The sequence below is a fragment of the Chrysemys picta genome, chromosome 3 (genome assembly GCF_011386835.1).
Source record: "Chrysemys picta bellii isolate R12L10 chromosome 3, ASM1138683v2, whole genome shotgun sequence".
Lineage (NCBI taxonomy): Eukaryota > Metazoa > Chordata > Testudines > Emydidae > Chrysemys > Chrysemys picta.
Genome location: NC_088793.1, coordinates 156,616,112 through 156,634,062, shown reverse-complemented (window position 1 = coordinate 156,634,062; position 17,951 = coordinate 156,616,112). Strand labels below are relative to the sequence as shown.

The 17,951-nt window shown below is 47.1% G+C and overlaps 1 protein-coding gene across 1 annotated transcript in view; it reads left to right on the top strand.

Moving 5' to 3' along the window:
- The window catches only part of PSEN2 (presenilin 2), a 29,382-nt gene that overhangs the window by 9,010 nt on the left and 2,421 nt on the right, over positions 1 to 17,951 (top strand). The window contains exons 3-11 of the mRNA XM_005289560.5: positions 280 to 444; positions 1,191 to 1,417; positions 2,814 to 2,955; positions 4,642 to 4,709; positions 5,903 to 6,123; positions 6,828 to 6,926; positions 10,416 to 10,493; positions 12,261 to 12,383; positions 14,576 to 14,694. Coding sequence (XP_005289617.2) covers positions 280 to 444; positions 1,191 to 1,417; positions 2,814 to 2,955; positions 4,642 to 4,709; positions 5,903 to 6,123; positions 6,828 to 6,926; positions 10,416 to 10,493; positions 12,261 to 12,383; positions 14,576 to 14,694 — 1,242 coding nt within the window. The remainder of the gene's footprint in view (positions 1 to 279; positions 445 to 1,190; positions 1,418 to 2,813; positions 2,956 to 4,641; positions 4,710 to 5,902; positions 6,124 to 6,827; positions 6,927 to 10,415; positions 10,494 to 12,260; positions 12,384 to 14,575; positions 14,695 to 17,951) is intronic.

Sequence of the window (17,951 nt, the reverse complement as noted above, 5' to 3'; positions counted from 1 at the left end):
TACTAATCCAGCCCTGAATTTCACTTCCCCTGCCCAACAGCTTAAAAGACGAAACAGAAAAAAAACTCAAACCACTATCTAATTTCATCTAGAGCATGATGCATTTTTCAATGTGCGAGTTTATCATGTTGTACTAAACTATGTAGTCACAATCCCTGCCAGGATATCCCCATTACAATTGCACTTCTTGCTTAGATTTCCAACTTGATGTCTGTGGCTTTTAGTTTGTATCATGGCTTTAACGTTTTATCTCTCACCTCTTGTTGGGTTTGCTTCTAGGCACTGTATGAGAGACTGATGATGATCACGTTCATGAACAGCTCAGACAGTGAAGAGGAAGCCTGCAATGAGAGAACATCACTGATATCCGTGGAGAGCCCTCCTGCAGCCTCCTACCAGGATGGCCTGCAAGCACCAGAAGCAGCAGAAACGCAGACTTACAGGGTAGGTCTGCACTGCGTCTAGAAAGAGAGGAAATGTGGTATGATGCCATTGCTGCTCTGCTGAATAGATCACTTAGTGCCTTCCAGTGTATCTCAGGGTTGGCCATGCCTCGTTTCAGAGGTACTGCAGTTTGTGTATTTCTTAAATAACAGCAGTAGTCTTTTCTTTCCCGGTCTCTTCATGCCCCTCCCCTCCCAGTTGCTAGAGCTATGAGTTTTAAGCATGATCTGATACCCGTGACTTTCCTGAGGGATGTTCTCTCTAAGCTTCCTTTTTGTTTAATTAAAGGGCAAAACTAGCTGCCTGAGCTCTTCTCCAGAGCTTCCTCAGTACTGGGCAAACAAAACAGATGTTAAATAGGATCTTATGCAAGTAATAGTGAAGCAACCATTTAATGCAAGGACAGGATTGCTGAGAGAACAGATTCAAATGGCTGGGCATCAGACCCTTCAGCTGGAATTATCTTCAATTCCAATTGTGTGCACTGCCCCCTCCCCATTTTTAAATGTCTGCAGATGTTTATGCTTTAGACTTAATTTTTATTTTTTTATTTTCCAGTTCATAGCATGTCTGACACAGGTGATGTTTGCATCGCTAGTCATGGGGCTTCCATGTTCACTTCCACGTAGTTAGAGCTTTCTGCTATTCTATAGGGTGTGACTGTGTGTCACCAGGAAATCTAATGAGTGAATGCTTTGCATGGAAAATAAAGAGGGTCTTATGCATACTTTAACCTCTCTTTACAGAAGAGACATACTGGTGGCAGTTGTAGCCCTAGTGATGCTGACAGCGGTAATTCTGACTCAGGACTTCCAGTAAGAGACATTGCTGTGGACAATAAAGAGGAGGAACTGACCCTGAAATATGGAGCAAAGCATGTGATCATGCTCTTTGTGCCTGTCACGCTGTGTATGATTGTTGTCGTTGCCACCATAAAGTCAGTGCGCTTCTACACAGAGAAAAATGGGCAGTTGTAAGTAGGTTCCTAAAAGGTGTGTGTGTGGGGGGGGGGGATGTGTGTGTGTGTGTGTGTGTGATATCTCATGCATTACAAACACATTCTGTGTCCATATACATAGAGATGTGTATACCCAGAGGCCTTCCACACTGGGATGAGAACCTTTACCCACTCAGTTAAAAACTAAATCTGTAAACAGGCAAAGACTTTATTCTTTTGAACTGGGCTAAATATACTAAGTTCATTTGACAGGAATGGATCCTAATGTACCAGTTACAAACCAATGTGGGAAAAGGGCACTGATTTTAGGATAGTCACTTGGATAGGACTTAAACTGATTTTAGTCTGGCTGTCTCAGAAGTTGTGGTGAGGTTGCTTCCCACCACATTATAGGAACTCCAGTTGGATTCCCTTTTTTTTGCACCAGCTGGCAGCAAATGGGACATAGCACACTTGGATGGATGGATGGAAAAGTGTCTCTCACTGCTGAGTGATCTCTGTGGCTTCTAAAGACTCATGTTAATAGGCACAGAGAAAGTTCCATCCAGCCCTCTTGACCAGGACCGAGACTGAGGACATTCTTGGGGCTGTAACACGGGACTGGAGGCACAGGCGCCAATTTTCCTTGGTGCGGCTGGGTGCTTGTGCCCCCTGCCTCGACTCTGCCCACTCCCTGCCCCTATTGGACCCCTCCCCGAATCCCCGCCCTGGCCCCACCTCTTCCCCGAGCGCGCCGCGTTCCTCCTCCCCCCAGCGCTTGCCGCGCAAAACAGTTGTTTCGCGGCGCAAGTGCTAGGAGGGAGGGGGGAGAAGCAGGACGCGGTGGTGCACTCAGGGGAGGAGGTGAAGCAGAAGCGAGCTGGGACATGGGGATGGGTTGGGGAGCTGCTGGTGGGTGCAGAGCACCCACCAATTTTTTCCCGTGGGTGCTCCAACCCCGGAGCACCTACGGAGTCGGCGCCTATGACTGGAGGATGTTTCATAATGGGATTAAAAGGGGACTAGCACTTCCCTGGAATATAGCTGAAGTAAACAATGTTAGGATGTGTGGAGAAACAAGAGACTCTAGAAATCAATGGTGCAATCTTAACCTTATCACACACAATGTACAGCAGAAACAGAAGGGTCCAGAGACAAGCAACAAAAATGACTAGTGGTCTGGAGAGTCCTCCGTATGCAGAAAGAATGAAAAGTCTTTATTTAAAAGATGCTGAAGTTGATGGTCCCTTCCCTTAGTGATCCATAGGGTTCTCTGCTGTGGGTGCTCTCTAAGCACACTCTGGGGATTAGGGCTGGGTTTCCAGTGATCATGGGAGTCGCACACAGACGTTGGAGGACACAGTTTATTTTGGTGGCGGTATAATAGCATAGTATGTACCTATCTGCGACGTTACGTCTCTTTGCTCTGCAGGATCTACACTCCTTTCAGTGAAGATACACCTTCAGTGGGCCAGCGTCTCCTGAACTCCGTGCTGAATACCATCATAATGATCAGTGTTATCATCGTGATGACCGTGTTCCTAGTTGTGCTGTATAAATATCGTTGTTACAAGGTAAGGTATTTATGCTGGACAAAATATAAGTCATATAGTAATCAGCGAAAGCATCCCAAACTAGTTTTGAGAGGGCTTGTGTGTTGGTGAGAGACATATAGGTATTGCATTAGTAGTTCTCCTAGACTTTACACATAATGGGAATCTCCTTTTAGAGTAGCTATTACCAGCAGGTATGGACTTTATTATCATCTTTCTTCACAGCCAGTGGGCATTCACAGATAACTAAACTGATGCTGGTTTTATTTTTTGACTGTTGGGAGCTCATAGCTAGATTTGTTTGGTAGAGAGTAAAACCAAAACCAGCATGCCCCATCTCCTCCACTCTTGTGTAACACCCTGTGTGACTATGCAACAGCTGTTTGAGTTTTAGTCAAAGTTCTGCACTGAACGGAGACTGCATTTTTTTTTTGTCTCCATTTCTTGCAGTTGGTTTTGAAGTATGGTCAGTCTCTGGAATTTTTTAAGTACTTGAGAAAGTACATTTCACATGTAACAGAGCTGTATAAGTGCTCTGTCTAGGCTCCAGGTTAATCTGAGTTTATTTAATAAAACTTGTGGATTTTTCTACCCCCATCAGCTATCCTCTCCTATAAGTTAAAGGTCTGTGGCTTTGTACTATAGTCTCCATTTTGGCTTGAATCCTATATCTTTGAGTGAAGAGGTTTCAGAGTTTAAACTCTGTCCTGACTGATATTAGCAAATGAAGATGTCTTGATATAGCTGCACTGTCCCATCAGTTTCCTCTTTTTCAAGAGTGTGAGGCCAGCTTTCTGAGGAAGTGGATAGTTCCTGGCTGTGAGGATTGGTTTGGAGTTGTCTGTGGTGGGTGGGGTGGGGGGAGGAAGAGGAGAGTATTTAGAGGGGAAAAAGCAAATTCAGTTCTTGTTCTGCTGTGTAAAGTGGCAGCAGGCTGCCCAGGAAGAGATGTTAGATTTCATTTATGGGTGGGGGTGGGGGTGGGAGTGGGAGGGAGAGAGATTGAGAGGGAGAAAGAAAGAACGATCAACAGAACCCTGTGGGGACATCAACAGGCTATGGGAGAGGAGGGGAACATACTAAGAGGTCAGGTGTGGAGGCGGAAGGACAATCTGAGCACAGTTGTGAAAGCCCAAGGAGGAAGTAATCAGCTGTGAAAGCAGAAGATAAACTTATCAGGATAACTGCAAATAATAGGAGCCCTCCTCTGGCTTTGAGGAGCCAGTCATTGGTGATCTGAACCATGGAACCTACTGTATTTTTCACTCCATGCATCTGATGAAGTGAGTTATAGCCCACAAAAGCTTATGCCCAAATAAATTTGTTAGTCTCTAAGCTGCCTCTAGGACTCCTCGTTGTTTTTGTTGAACGAGGGAAGTTTCAGTGTTGTGGAGAAGTTGGAGGTCAGACTGCAGTGGATCCAAAAGGGAATTGGTGGCGAGGAAGCCAAAGCAGCAGGGTGCCGGTAGCATGCTCAAAGAGCTTGGAAAGAAAGATAAGAATAGAGAGAGGCTGAGGTAACTGGATAGTCCAGGGGGATCCCTCTCCTTTCCCTATGGAGTGCATTGGGTATTGAAGGAAAGAGAGGAAGACTGTCAAAGGCTGGCAACTTGTGGGTCCCTGACAACACTGGTGCACACAACACTACACCATGAAGAAAAAGCTGTCCAGTCATGTCAGCTACTCTCTTGTCTTTCCATTGAACAGTTTATCCACGGTTGGCTGATTCTTTCATCACTGATGCTGCTGTTCCTTTTCACCTACATCTATCTAGGGTAAGTGCCAACATTCCGCTTGTACTGTAGTAATTAAGTAATTCATTAAACCCTTGTGTTTGCAGTAGACAGTAAAACTTGTTTTTCTTGGTACAAATTAGTCAACAGCAAAGACTGAAGAGTAGTTTGTAGTGAGGCTGCCTGTTGCTCACACTTCATTGTCTTTACAAAACATGCTATGGTCCATCAGCTCGCATGTTGACAAAATATTGTCAAGCAAACTAAACCGCAGTGGATCATAAAAACTATGGTTGCCTTATCTTTGCTTTTTAAAAATGGTTTACTTGCTAATTTGCAAGAGAAGGCTCCCTGTTTGGAGGGGGTGTTATCGCTGAAGTTTGCCACTTGAATAGTGAGCTCTCAAAATGGGCTGTTGGTGCAGCAGTGGCACCTGAGAGCTGGGCCCGAGAGAGTTTTTTCTGATGGTGGGGGAAGCGGGGGATACTCTGATTTGACAGTGTGCCTTATTTTACACTCTCGCCACATCTCTGCAAATCTTTCTTTCCCCTTAACTTCAGTGCTGGGTCACACCTCGCATCTAGCTTGCTAATGATATATTTATTTTGTCTTGAAAATTTGTACCTTGGGCAGGACATTTCTCGTTTGCCATCTCTACTAAATGCTGTCCACACTGCTGCTCTCTTATTTTCAGCTCTGTCTGGAAATTTTGCTCACCTGAGTGAGCAATCCGATCGTTGGTGTCTCTCGTTATCTATCCCAAAGTGTAAGGCAATGCAATACTTGTGTGCTATGTAGTGTCCACCCTACTGCCGTAACACTATAGCGAACTGGAAGCAGCCATTGACTGCAAGGCAAGTGGGCAATTAGTGATGGGAAGCAATGATGGCACCTTCTGCTTCGGGTGAGAGAGCAACAAGTTTGTGGAACTGCTACTGCTTCCAGCTGGGCCGTGTGATTGCTGCACCCATCAGCCCACATTCGACAGCATGGCCTTCAGTTTGAGAGTGGCCAGCTATGGCACAGCTGAGGAGTCTGAGGCTGGGAATGGGGAGGCTCATCTTACAGATCTCTCGCAGTCCTCCTCTTGGGCAAGTGGAATTTTTTAAATTCAGGACCTGACTTGCTTTATCTTAGTCAGGCCTGAGGTCTGCCTATTCGACTAGTGCCATGAAGGTGTCCTGCCTGTCAGCTGCATATTGCTTAGCTAAATCACCTTTGGTTTCATTCTGCAGCGAAGTGCTGAAGACCTACAACGTGGCTATGGATTACCTCACCTTGTTCTTTGTCATCTGGAATTTTGGAGCAGTTGGGATGATTTGTATCCACTGGAAGGGTCCCTTGCACCTCCAGCAGGCCTATCTCATTATGATCAGTGCGCTGATGGCATTGGTTTTCATTAAATATCTACCCGAATGGTCAGCGTGGGTCATTCTAGGAGCCATTTCCATTTATGGTAAGGGTTGGATGGGACTGTTATAATGTCTGTCTTTAACTAACATGCAGAACCAATGCAGGAGGAATGACTGAATTTATGGAACCCCTTGGTGTGGACAGTGGGCTTTACCAGGAGTAACCTGGCAGTAATGCAAAACTCATTGGTTCGCTATTGGGGAAATACCAGATTTTTGGCATTAAGTAAAAAAGTCTGTCTTCCTGCGGAACTGGGGGGAACTTATCCCAGGTGACATTCTAAATGGTTTGGAGCATTGAAGGGGATAAGCTGGCTCGCAGTAATGAAATGTACAAATGACATGAACTATATAGAAGACAAAATAATAAGGGTCTTGAACCAATGGATCTTGAAACATGAATAAAAAATTCTATGTGTAACCAGACCCTGTACACCTCAAGTACATTATAGTCTCATTTTAAGGAAATGAAGGCCTGTTTGAGGGCACTTATAAGATTTTTCAGCATGCTGGCTAACATTATAACACTGAACTGGGAGACTGTATTTCAGCAAAGGGGATCTTCAAGCAGAGACTAATTATGAGATGGTGTTATGGTAATCTGACCAACTTTACATCATAACTATTGTGCATAAAATATCTTTAGATGCCATTTCGAAGGGAGATAGGAAAAGAATTGCCCATTAGATTTGAAATGTACAGAACATGTGGCTTGAGATCCGAGAATCTGACCCTTTTCTCTTCACAGATCTGATCGCTGTGCTGTGTCCCAGAGGGCCATTGAGAATGCTGGTAGAAACGGCACAGGAGAGAAATGAACCTATATTTCCTGCATTAATATATTCTTGTGAGTAATCAAGTAATCTAGATTTGAATGCTGATGTTCTTACTGGATTTCTATCAATTCCAAGCTTATAGCCACACTTTACCAACGAGCAGCATTTTCCTTAACTACTTGCTCTCAAAACTACCAGAGGGTTTGTCGTCTAAACTAGCATTGATAAAGGTATTGGCTAATTCAAGTTAACTGGTGGTCAACTAACTAAAACTACAATATGGCCACAAACCCTAGTCCTAGTCGTACCCTTAGAAATCGAGTTGTTTAAATGCTGATTTACCAGTTTTTTTATCACTTTGGCATGTGTGTTGTGTGGGTTATAGGCAACATCTTTCAAGATATGAATCAGCCTATTGTGGTATTAAGCACAAGCTATGTTAGAAGAACATTAAGGCTGCAAAGTCAAGCACTCCTATTTAGGAAATGTCAAAATAAAGGTTACCCGTGTACTTCGCATTATATAGCACATCGTATGTTCAAAGCACACATCCCATTGACTTCAGTTGCAGTTGTGAGGACTCAACACTTCTGCAAATCAGACTGTAGGGTCTCAAGTTGGGCATGCAGAAGATGAGGAATACACCGTTTAGCTTTTCACAGGTGGTCACTTGGTTTTAAGTGACTTTCCCAGCATGCCGCAGGCACTGTGTGGCAAAGGCAGGGATAGAATCCAATTCTCCAGGGCAGCATTCAGCTGCCTGAATCGTGAGACTGTCCTTTCTCTTCCTGCAATCCCCTGCCTCGTTCTCCACATGCCTTCTAACTCTGCAACAAATGAAGCAGGGGTCCTTCAGACAATAGGCTCTTTCACTATACAACCTTGATTAATCCTTAGTGCACATCAATCTTGTGCTCTGAATGAAGCAGGGGTCCAATAGGTAAAAAGTGATTATGCAATTAAAGACGATGATGATGTATGTGTACGAAAGGGTTATGCTGTAAGGTGCTGGAGCATGCCCATTGTGCACGCAATATTCAGAGATTTTAGCTGCTAAATTGTAAAGTCTTCACTGAGCATGTGCAAGCCAAGATTTTTTCAAAAGCTTAAAACTTGGCCAAAATTGGGCAGATGTTCACTTGAAGAGCAAAAGGCACCTCCTTAACACACAGGCCACCTTCTACTAAATTTCAAGTTCATGCTCCAAAGCATGGTGGTACTAGAACTTCTCACAGAAAAGGTCACCAGATTTTTTCTTCATATGAGCGAATAACATTTTTTCCTAGCCTTGTCTGGCAAACAGCTACAGTCTTTTGGTTGATACTTTCCAAAAAAAAAAAAATTCAACCATAGACATGTGTCCAGTGTGGAAAACTCAGCTCAAGCTGTAACATTTATAAGCAACTGAAAGTAGGGACTTAGGGGAGATGTCAGACCACCTTTATAATAGGTGGTGCTACCAGTCCCACTTATGATACCTTTTATGTCTTAAAAGGTGGTATGCATGAGAACCAATGTCTCCTTCACAGAATCAGAAGTCCTAGAGAGAAACTTAAATCATCTGATTTGTACTAATATTTTAGCAGGTGAGACCACTGGATACAAAGGAAACCCATTTATGCTTGTGTTGATCCCCGCATACAACTCTGAACTGACATCTTTAAGGGTATAGTCTTATTTTATTAGCTAGTACAGGGCAATCGCTGTTACAGTAGTCTCCCAGCTACTTTCTTCTTTGTCATGTCCAATGCCTTAGAGAAATTTGGCCTGCATGCCCCAGATGTTGCACTGATATGACCACACCCACGCCAAAGAAACCTGTGTGCAACAGTCCTGACATCAGAATTACTCTGTAGCATTCCTACAGTCAGCCTCTCTGCTTTTTCTATCCTGTATGGGTACATCTCTGCCATTATCACACTGGTATTTGAGCACCTTTCAGTAGTGCATTAAGCAACGTGTCAAACATCTGTCACATGGCTGGTTCTTTCTCATCCTCCCTCCAGGGGGAGAATTGCAGGTGCAGTGTAACTTTTTTTTGTTGTTGGTTGTTGCCCACTTGCATAGGGAAGCGGAGGGTAACTTTTTATTGGGTCAGCATTTTCTCCTGCTTTCCTCCCCCTCCCCCCCCCCCATTTTAAAAATATATTCTTCAGAAAAGGCACAATTACTTCGAAGGGCTTAGGACCTGTGTTATTTAATGGTCTCACACCTTAACTAAGACATTAAACCCATATAGGAAGGTGTGGGGATTTTGATGATCTCTTATTAGCCTACCCAGGTTTCCTGGGCTGACAAACCTCTTACCAGGTTCCACCCTAAAAAGGAAGTGAAATACTTATGATAATAAATCCCTAAGATAGGGGGCTTATTATGAGAGCAGTGATGCTATGGCTGGTACCACAGTAACATTGCTGCAGAAGTTATCTGATGGCACTGAATACATGATGAACCTCTCTTTAGATACAGGATGCTCCGTCTGGCAGGTGGAAATTGACATAGGCTAATATAGCTGCTCTTTAATGAAGTCTTTTCCTGGTTCATCCTACTGCCATGGAGTTATTGGAAAGGACTCCTCTGGGATGTTGTGCTTTTTTTTAGCAAGGCTTCTGTTATGCTGTGGGAGGGAGAGAGGCAGGGGGAAAGGTCTGGATAAAGTCTGACTCTCAGCACAGCTAATAAATCAAGAACTTCTTCTGTTGGAGAAGGGGAAAAAACACCGAAAACAGTAACTCAACAAAAAGTTTATTTAGCCTGACATCCGTGTTTCTGTTGTAAGACTGCAGTCCGTGGAGGCTTCCTTGCCGCATCTAAGCCTCAAATGAAATCGCAGTCTTTATATCTGCCTTTGCGCACTCATAAACCATAAAGAAACCAAAGCCCTAGTGTACATCTCAAGTAAATTTCTGCCTTTTTTCTGATCTCAAAAGGGTCCCTGCCTTCCTTATTTTAGGGAGCCATCTCAAAAGTAAACCCCAAACCATCCTCTGGCTGCCCTTGGATATTCCCACTTACCTCCCAGGAGGCTTCCAACATCCCCCTTACAGAAAAACAAGAGGGAAGGGGTGGCCAAACAGAAATAAACAGAAAAATCCCTCAACACCTTAGGTAAGTGGGTTGCAGCATTCTCTTGTTACCAAGAATGTTACATAAAACCTACCACTATCCCTGCCCTTAGTGGCACTATTTCCTGGGCCACCTCTTTCCTTTAGCAGATCAAGTGGCCACAAGTGAAGGAGATGAGTATCTGTGGCCATAGTTTTCTGAGAGCCATAGAAAACAAAATGGTTTCCTTGCATGCAATAACTTGGGGTCTGAGTACTGACACATGTAATATGCTGCCTCCATCCCCTCCTATCTTACCAAGTAAATTACTAGGGAATGGGAATATGCCAACCAAGATGTGGGTTTTGAGTGCATTTCCCCAGGGTGATGGTTTGGTTTCTTTGCCTGCTGTGTAAAATTCAGGATGGAAACTAGAACCACTCAAATATTGTCTAGCTTCTCTGAACAGTCAGTGACCTACAATTTTCTAGACATGTTATTTCCTTTCCCTACAGCTGCTATGGTGTGGACAGTAGGAATGGCAAAGCAAGATGCAGCATCAAGGGGCCTTACTCAGCAGACATGGGATTCAGGTCAGTTTTGCTCTTAACGGAGAACTATGTACTGTAGTTAGTCTTTGGTTTTCAAATTCAAAATCTGTGGTGCAGTAAGTTTTTTAAATTAAACTTGTGTGTGTGTTGCAGTTTGCTTCTATTGCATGCTAGACAGGACTGTAGTAAAACCTCACTGATTTGTTTTCTCTCTCTCAAATCCTCACCTGGCTTGTCAATAAAGATTAGCAGAGTGCTGTAGGGAGGTCTGGTGTTAAGGCTTCATTACTTTTTATAAAAGCATTTTCTAATATGTCTTTAAGTGCAGTTAGTAAAACCCCAATTATCTAAATGCTTGGGGCACTTCTGGATTTTTCACATAATTGGGGTTGGATAATTAGTTTGCTTTAGATTGTAGATTTAAAGCAAAACTGCACATCTTAAATGAATGAGCTAAAGCTGACGTGTCATGTAGTATCTTGGGGCATGAGTGGGTTTTACTATAAATGGTTTTCCCATTTAATCAATAAAAATAGCTGCTTCTGCTGCACTTCAGAAGCCATTAGTAGCTCTTAAACAGAGTGTTTAATTTTTGTAAGAAAGGAAACAAAACAAAAAGGCTTGATAACTAGGAACACTTGTATTCAGAATAAACCAAGCTAAACTAGATTGGTCAGTGTACCGTAAGCACCGACTCCATGGGTGCTCCGGGGCTGGAGCACCCACAGGGAAAAATTGGTGGGTGCTCAGCACCCACCGTCAGCTCCCCGCCCAGCTTGCCTCCGCCTCCTCCCCCTCCCCTGAGCGCACCACGTGCCCACTTTTTTTCCCCCTAGCTCCCAGTGCTTGCGCCGCGAAACAGCTGTTTGGCATGGCGGGGTGGGGGAGAGGGAGGAGGAACACTGTGCGCTTGGGGCTGAGGCGGGGATTTGGGGAAGGGGTCCAATAGGGGCGGGGGGGTGGAGTTGGAGCAGGGACTTTGGGGAAGGGGTTGGAATGGAGGGGGTGGGGAAGGGTGGAGTCGGGGTGGGGCCAGGGGTGGGGTGGGGTGTGAACGCCCACCGGCGCCGGGGAAAGTTGGTGCCTATGCAATGTACTAAGTGTAGAGCAGCAATCCTGCTTTTGTGTGGACTAGAAGCAAACTATCTGGTGACAGGTAATACCAATATTGTAGTCTGCTTTCTTGCATTTGCAACAACATGTTTAACAGTAATTGGGGGGGTGGGATCTCTAAACATTCCTATTATATCGCATACAGAGGAACATGTTCAAGCCATTTTACTTCAGCAAGGCAGGTTATTTATTTATTTTTTTTAAAAAAGATACTATATGAAAAGTGTAACAGACCTTGACTAGCCTGTGAAGATTATAGATTCCATCAACTTCATTGCTGGATCAGTCTGGGTGACGTGCTGGAAAGATTTTTGTTGACTTCAGTGCATGCTGGATTGGGCACCATCACATTAAAGACAAGAGAGGCATGTGTCTGTGCAAGCTTAGTGCAGCCCTCGAATTCCTAATGAATTGCCAAAGGGGCCCCTGGGTATGATGGCGTCTTTACTATTTCTGATAATACGGTAGGGGCATGCACTCTTGACACAGCCGTAGAGAATCTGTATTTAATCCAGTCCCACTGAACACTACAGCTTGTACATTGAGACTTCACCCACTCATCCTTGGTTTGGTATGGAGAAGCCCCTTCATAGGGGCTGCTTACTTCATGTTTCTCAAAACACGTTGTTAATGTAGATACCTTCATTTTGTCTCTTCTTTGGTGCGTGGTTTGGTGTCTTTGTTGGGGGAACCCAGCTGAAGACGTGAGAGACATCCATGACAATCCTGCGTACGTGGAGTCCGAAATCGCTGAGGCCAGGAGTCCGGCTCCAGCCCATCCAACCACTTCCTTATTAGAGGAGCTGGAAGAGGAGGAAAGTAAGGCAAATGAGTCTTGAAAACTTGCTTTTAAATGGCATATTGCCATACACAGTAAGAGTCAGATTCTCTCAGTCCTACTCACATTGGGAGCCCCCTGCTCTCGGAGTAGTTCTATTGAAACTAATGGGACTGTCTGAACAGTGAGATATGACTGAATGCGAGTCAGAAGGGTATCAGAATCTCACCCAAAATGATTTTCATGCTGCAATATCTATTCTAAGTATGCTTAGAACAGCAGGCTCTTATACCTAAGGGCTAGTCGTCACACAGTTGGTTTTTTTGTTTGTTTTTGTTTTGGTACCAATTTAACGATATCCGTTTAGAAATGGATGTAAATGTATTGCTTTCTAAATGGATATAGTTGTCAGGGGAACCCCCCTAGGGTGGATGCAGTTATAATTAAGGCTATGTTTTAGTCATGGGTATTTTTAGTAAAAGTCATGGACAGGTCATGGGGTGTGAATTTTTGTTAGCTGTCCATGACTTCTACTATACCCCTAACTAAAACTTGGGCCGGGGGCTCTGCAGGGGCTTGGGGGGCATGTGAGGGGGAGAGGATTGGCAAGGCTGGCAGGCTCCCTACCTGGCTCGGACTGGCATGTCCCTGTAGCCCCTAGGGGAAGGGGCGGCCAGGGTGGCTCGTTGCATTACTCCTACCACAAGCGCCGCCCCCTCAGCTCACATTGGCCAGGAACCACAGCCAATGAGAGCTGCGGGGGTGGGGCCTGTGGGCATGGGCAGCATGCTGAGCCCCCTCCCCCCCAGCCACTCCGCTTAGGAGCTGCAGGGACATGCCGGTGAGAGCCAGGGAGCCTCCTCTCCCCTATCCCCCCCCCAAGTAAGCACCGCCACCAGGGCCGGCTCTGGCTTTTTTGCCGCCCCAAGCAAAAAAAAAACCCACAAAACGTGCAGGGTGGCCAGAGCGGCGAAACAAAAAAACCCCAAAAAACCCAGGGTGCAAAATTTTGGTTCCACTTACTTGGCGGCTCGCAGCTGCCTCCCCCTGGGCGGGCGGCAGCTGCACTCTGGCTAGCGGGACTCCCTGCGCTGCAGACGTGCCCCGGCTAACGGGGGGGGAGGGGGAGAGAGAGAGAAGGGGGGCAGCCAGGGCTTCCTTCAGCTGGGGTGCTCGCCACTTGGCCCCTCCCACCACACTGCCTGCTGGGAGGGCTCTGCGCCGCTCCCGCCTGCAGGTGAATTGAAGGTCGACAGGGAGGGAATGATGCGGGCTGCCAGGCTTGCTGCAGACCTGGCACTGGCTGGGGCAGACGGAGCAAGCAGGGTGCTCCCCTCCTCCGCGCCCTACAGGGTGGCCGGAGCGGCGAACCAAGGAAAAAAAAGGGTGGCCATGCCAGCCTAGGATTGGACAGAATGCCGCCCCTTAGAATCTGCCGCCCCAAGCATGAGCTTGCTTGGCTGGTGCCTGGAGTCGGCCCTGACCGCCACGCACCCCTGCCCCAGCATACCCAAACTGCTGCTGCTGGGCTGCCCCTGAGCCAGCAATGGCCGCTGCAGCAGTGATGGAGGTCACATAATCCATGATCTCCATGACAGACGTTCAGCATTAGTTATAATTGTTATAAGGGCATCTAAAGTCCGGTAATCATAAGCTATGTTGATTTAAGCACTTTTATCCTAGTATAACTGCCTGTGCTAGGGAGTTGGACCCATTTTAACTATATCTGTGTCTAATCCAGTATAGTTTAAACTGGTACAAAATCTATATGTAGAGCAGCCCATACCGTGCAAATGTTTACTATTTTCATGGTGCTCACTGAGTTGAGACAGTGTCATGTTGTGTGGGATCCAACAGGCCAAACAATAGTAACGTTGGAGCTGGTTGGAGATTAGGTTTGCAGAGGGTGGGAGAAGAGAGGAAATTCTTTCCAGCTGAAATCTTCCAACCGGCCCTAGGTAATTTTGACAGAAGAAATGTCCTGGAGTTTTGTGTCTCTATAGAGGAAAGTCCATTGGCTTCTGTGAAGTGAAAAAGTAGGTCGTCTATTCAGGGAGGATCCAAATAACTGTGCCATGGAACACTTTAATGTTGTCCGCATGGTGATCTGAGTCATTAGTCAAGAGTAGAAACTTTGACCAGTTTCACTGGAGGAGGGAGAAGGGATGGGTGTAAAGCAAGGAAAACAGAGAGAGAATCGGGAGCATTGATGTGAATTTTTCACTTTTAACAGGGGGTGTCAAGCTGGGCCTTGGAGACTTCATCTTTTACAGTGTGCTTGTAGGGAAAGCAGCTGCCACTGCTAGCGGAGACTGGAATACAACACTGGCCTGTTTTGTAGCCATCCTTATAGTAAGTAAAACTGTAAACGTTTTCTTTTCTCTTTTTAATCTACTTTGTGGCATTGTAACATTGATGGACATATCAGTAACTGGTCACTGTTAAATATTGAATTACTGCTGTGTAATATAGGGAGAAACCCACACATGAATCTACCCACTGTACTGTATGTAAAGGTGATCAGCATAGGCGGGCACTCTGATATCTGTGGGACAAGAATGTAATCAACTCTGGGCTGTGCCTCTGGGCACAAAAATTCTTAAAGAACAAATAAGGGCTAGTCTAACTAGAAGCGCTACAGTGGCGCAGCTGTGCCTCTATAGCAGAGGTGGGCAAACTACGGCCCATGGGCCAGTCCTGCCTGGCCCCTGAGCTCCAGGCCGGGGAGGCTAGCCCCTGGCCCCTCCCCCACAATCCCCCCTTCGCTAGCAGTCTCAGAGTGCCGTGCCGCCAGCACTCTGGCCCACTGCTCCTGCTGGGCAGCACAGGTGGCGGGGCTGACTCCGGCCAGGTGGCGGGGCAGTGAGCTCCTGCTGCTCTGAGCAGCATGGTAAGGGAGTGGGGGGGTTGGATAAGGGGCAGTCGGGACAGGGAGCCGGCGGGGGGGGAGGGGGAAGGTTGGGAGGGGTCCCGGGGGGCTGTCAGGGGACGGGGGTGTGAATAGGCATTGGGGCAGTCGGGGCAGGGAGCAGGGGGCGGTTGGATAGGCATGGGAGTCCCACGGGGGCTGTCAGGGGGCAGGAGTATGGCTAGGGGGCAGGGCAGACAGGAAGCGAGGGGTGGGGGTAGATAAGGGGTGGAGTCCTGGGGGGCAGTTAGGGGTGGGGGTGTGGATGGGGGTTGGGGCAGTCATGGGACAGGGAGCAGGGGGAGGTTGGATGGGGCAGAGGTTCTGGGTGTGTGTCGGGACCAGGAACAGGGGGGGTGGATAGGCGTGGGAGTCCCAGGGGGCCTGTCAGGGGGCAGGGGTGTGGATAGGGGTCAGGGCAGTCAGGGGACAGGGAGCAAGAGGGGTTGGATGCACTCCTGGGGGGTGGGTCCCAGGAGGGGGCGGTAAGGGGAAAAGGAGTGGGGGGGTTGGATGGGTTGTGGGTTATGAGGGGGGCAGTTGGGGTGGGGGGCTGTCAGGGGACAGGGGTGTGGGGCGGTTGGATAGCATGGGAGTCCCATGGGGGCTGTCAGGGGGCAGGAGTGTGGATAGGGGTCGGGGCAGACAGGAAGCAGGGGGTGGGGGTAGATAAGGGGTGGAGTCCTGGGGGGCAGTTAGGGGGCGGGAAGTGGGAGGGAGCGGATAGAGGGCAGGGGCCTGGCTGTTTTGGGGAGGCACAGCCTTCCCTACCCGGCCCTCCATACAGTTTTGAAACCCCGATGTGGCCCTTGGGCCAAAAGTATGCCCACCCCTGCTCTATAGCATGTCTGGCGAAGATGCTCTAAGACTATGGGAGAGAGCTCTCCTGTTGACTTAATTACTCCATCTCTGTGAGAGGTGGTAGCTGTGTCGGCGGATGAAGTCCACCCGCCGACATAGTGCGGTCTACATTGGCACTTAGGTTGGTGTAATTTACGTTGCTCAGGGGTGTGGATTACAAATGGTAGTGTAGACAAGCCTTAAGATCCACATCAGCTTCTGCATGGAGATCATGGGGCAGTGGAACAAGGATCTGGGAAAAGCAGTTAGAATTTACCTGCTGGTGTTCTTGCTTCAGTGGCATGAGATCAGGGACTTTTGTCACAATTAAGAGAGTACTGAGATCTCTGGGCTTGATTGGGTCAAAAAAATCTGCCTCTGGACAACAGGAGCTGCTTCAGGAGGATAGAGGTTTGTGCTTCTCTCTTGTATTAGTAACCCCTGACAAAGCTCATCAACTTGTCAAGATAAAGAATCCTCATCAGTTTCAGGCTATCAGACAGAGGTGTGTTCTGTTCCAGTGTTTGCTGGGAAGCAACAGAAATGCTGGAGACTAACTCCTCTGAAACCGTCCTCTTCATAGACACTGACTCCGTGGGTGCTTTGGGGCTGGAGCACCCAAGGGGAAAAATAGGTGGGTGCTCTGCACCCACCGGCAGCCAAGCTCCCTGCCTCGCCCCAGCTCACCTCCGCATCCTCCCCTGAGCATGCCACGTCCCCGCTTCTCCCCCAGTGCTTGCCACCACGAAACAGCTGTTTTGTGGCATAACAAGCTGTGGGAGGGAGGGGGGAGGAGCAGGAACGCAGTGTGCTCAGGGGAGGAGGCAAGGCTGGGGTGGGGATTTGGGGAAGGAGTCCAATAGGGGCAGAGTTGGGGCAGGGACTTTGGGGAAGGAGTTGGAATAGGGGCTGGGCCGGGGAATGGGGGGGAGGGGGTCGAGCACCCACTGGCACCAGGAGAAGTTGGCACCTATGATCCTCTTCACTGTGAAGAAATTACCATATTGTAGCTGTCATAGAAATCTGCTAGCTTCAAGGTCCCGTTTCTCTGACTTTCCAGCTCCAGAATGGTCTGTGTTGGTGTCGTGCTCAGCCATCCTTGTACAGACCTGCAGAAAGAAACCATGCCCATTCACAACCACGATGGTTAAAATCATATTTTTGTCACACTCCTCATCCATACCCCGCCCAAGCTGGGGAAGCTAACGGTCCAACCAGCAGACCAAATTCAGTGATGTATCCTGGTCACGTGTTACCTGAGACATCTTGTGCATACGCTAAGAAGTAGTACAAAATTAAAGCTTTGATGCTGGGCTGCATTTCTACAGCGAGGGGTTGATTTTTGTGCCCCAGCCTCAGGCATGGGTTGCTGAGGCTTGCAGTAGTGCTTTACCTGTCTCCATTTCACTAGTTTTCATTTAAAACCTAAATCTTCCCCTAAGCTCTACTTCATGTTACTGAAGTGAAGTTTCAAACTTGGGGGAGGCAGTGGAAATTTCACTCCACCCATTGCTATATAGTGAGGTGAAATTGTCCTTGCATAGGAGTGGACTTCCCCCAAAGAGCCTGCCATGTGGGTGGGCAGGTTTGGAGCTTTCTTCACTTAGCAATGCTGGTGGTGAATGTGCCTATTGTAGTTTCGAAATACTTAGGTGTCTTTTTTGGATTAAAAGACTTATATAAACAAGGGTTGCGGAACCTGTGGTTTTCCTCAGATAAACAGGCTAGGTATGAACAGCTAGTCTTAACAGAAGATTTTTTGCTTATAAAAACCAGTAGAGATCCATTGACTTGTGCACTGCTCTGTCCTCTGGAGAAATTGGTTCATTTCCTAGTCCCAGTGTCTTGCTCCACATGTATG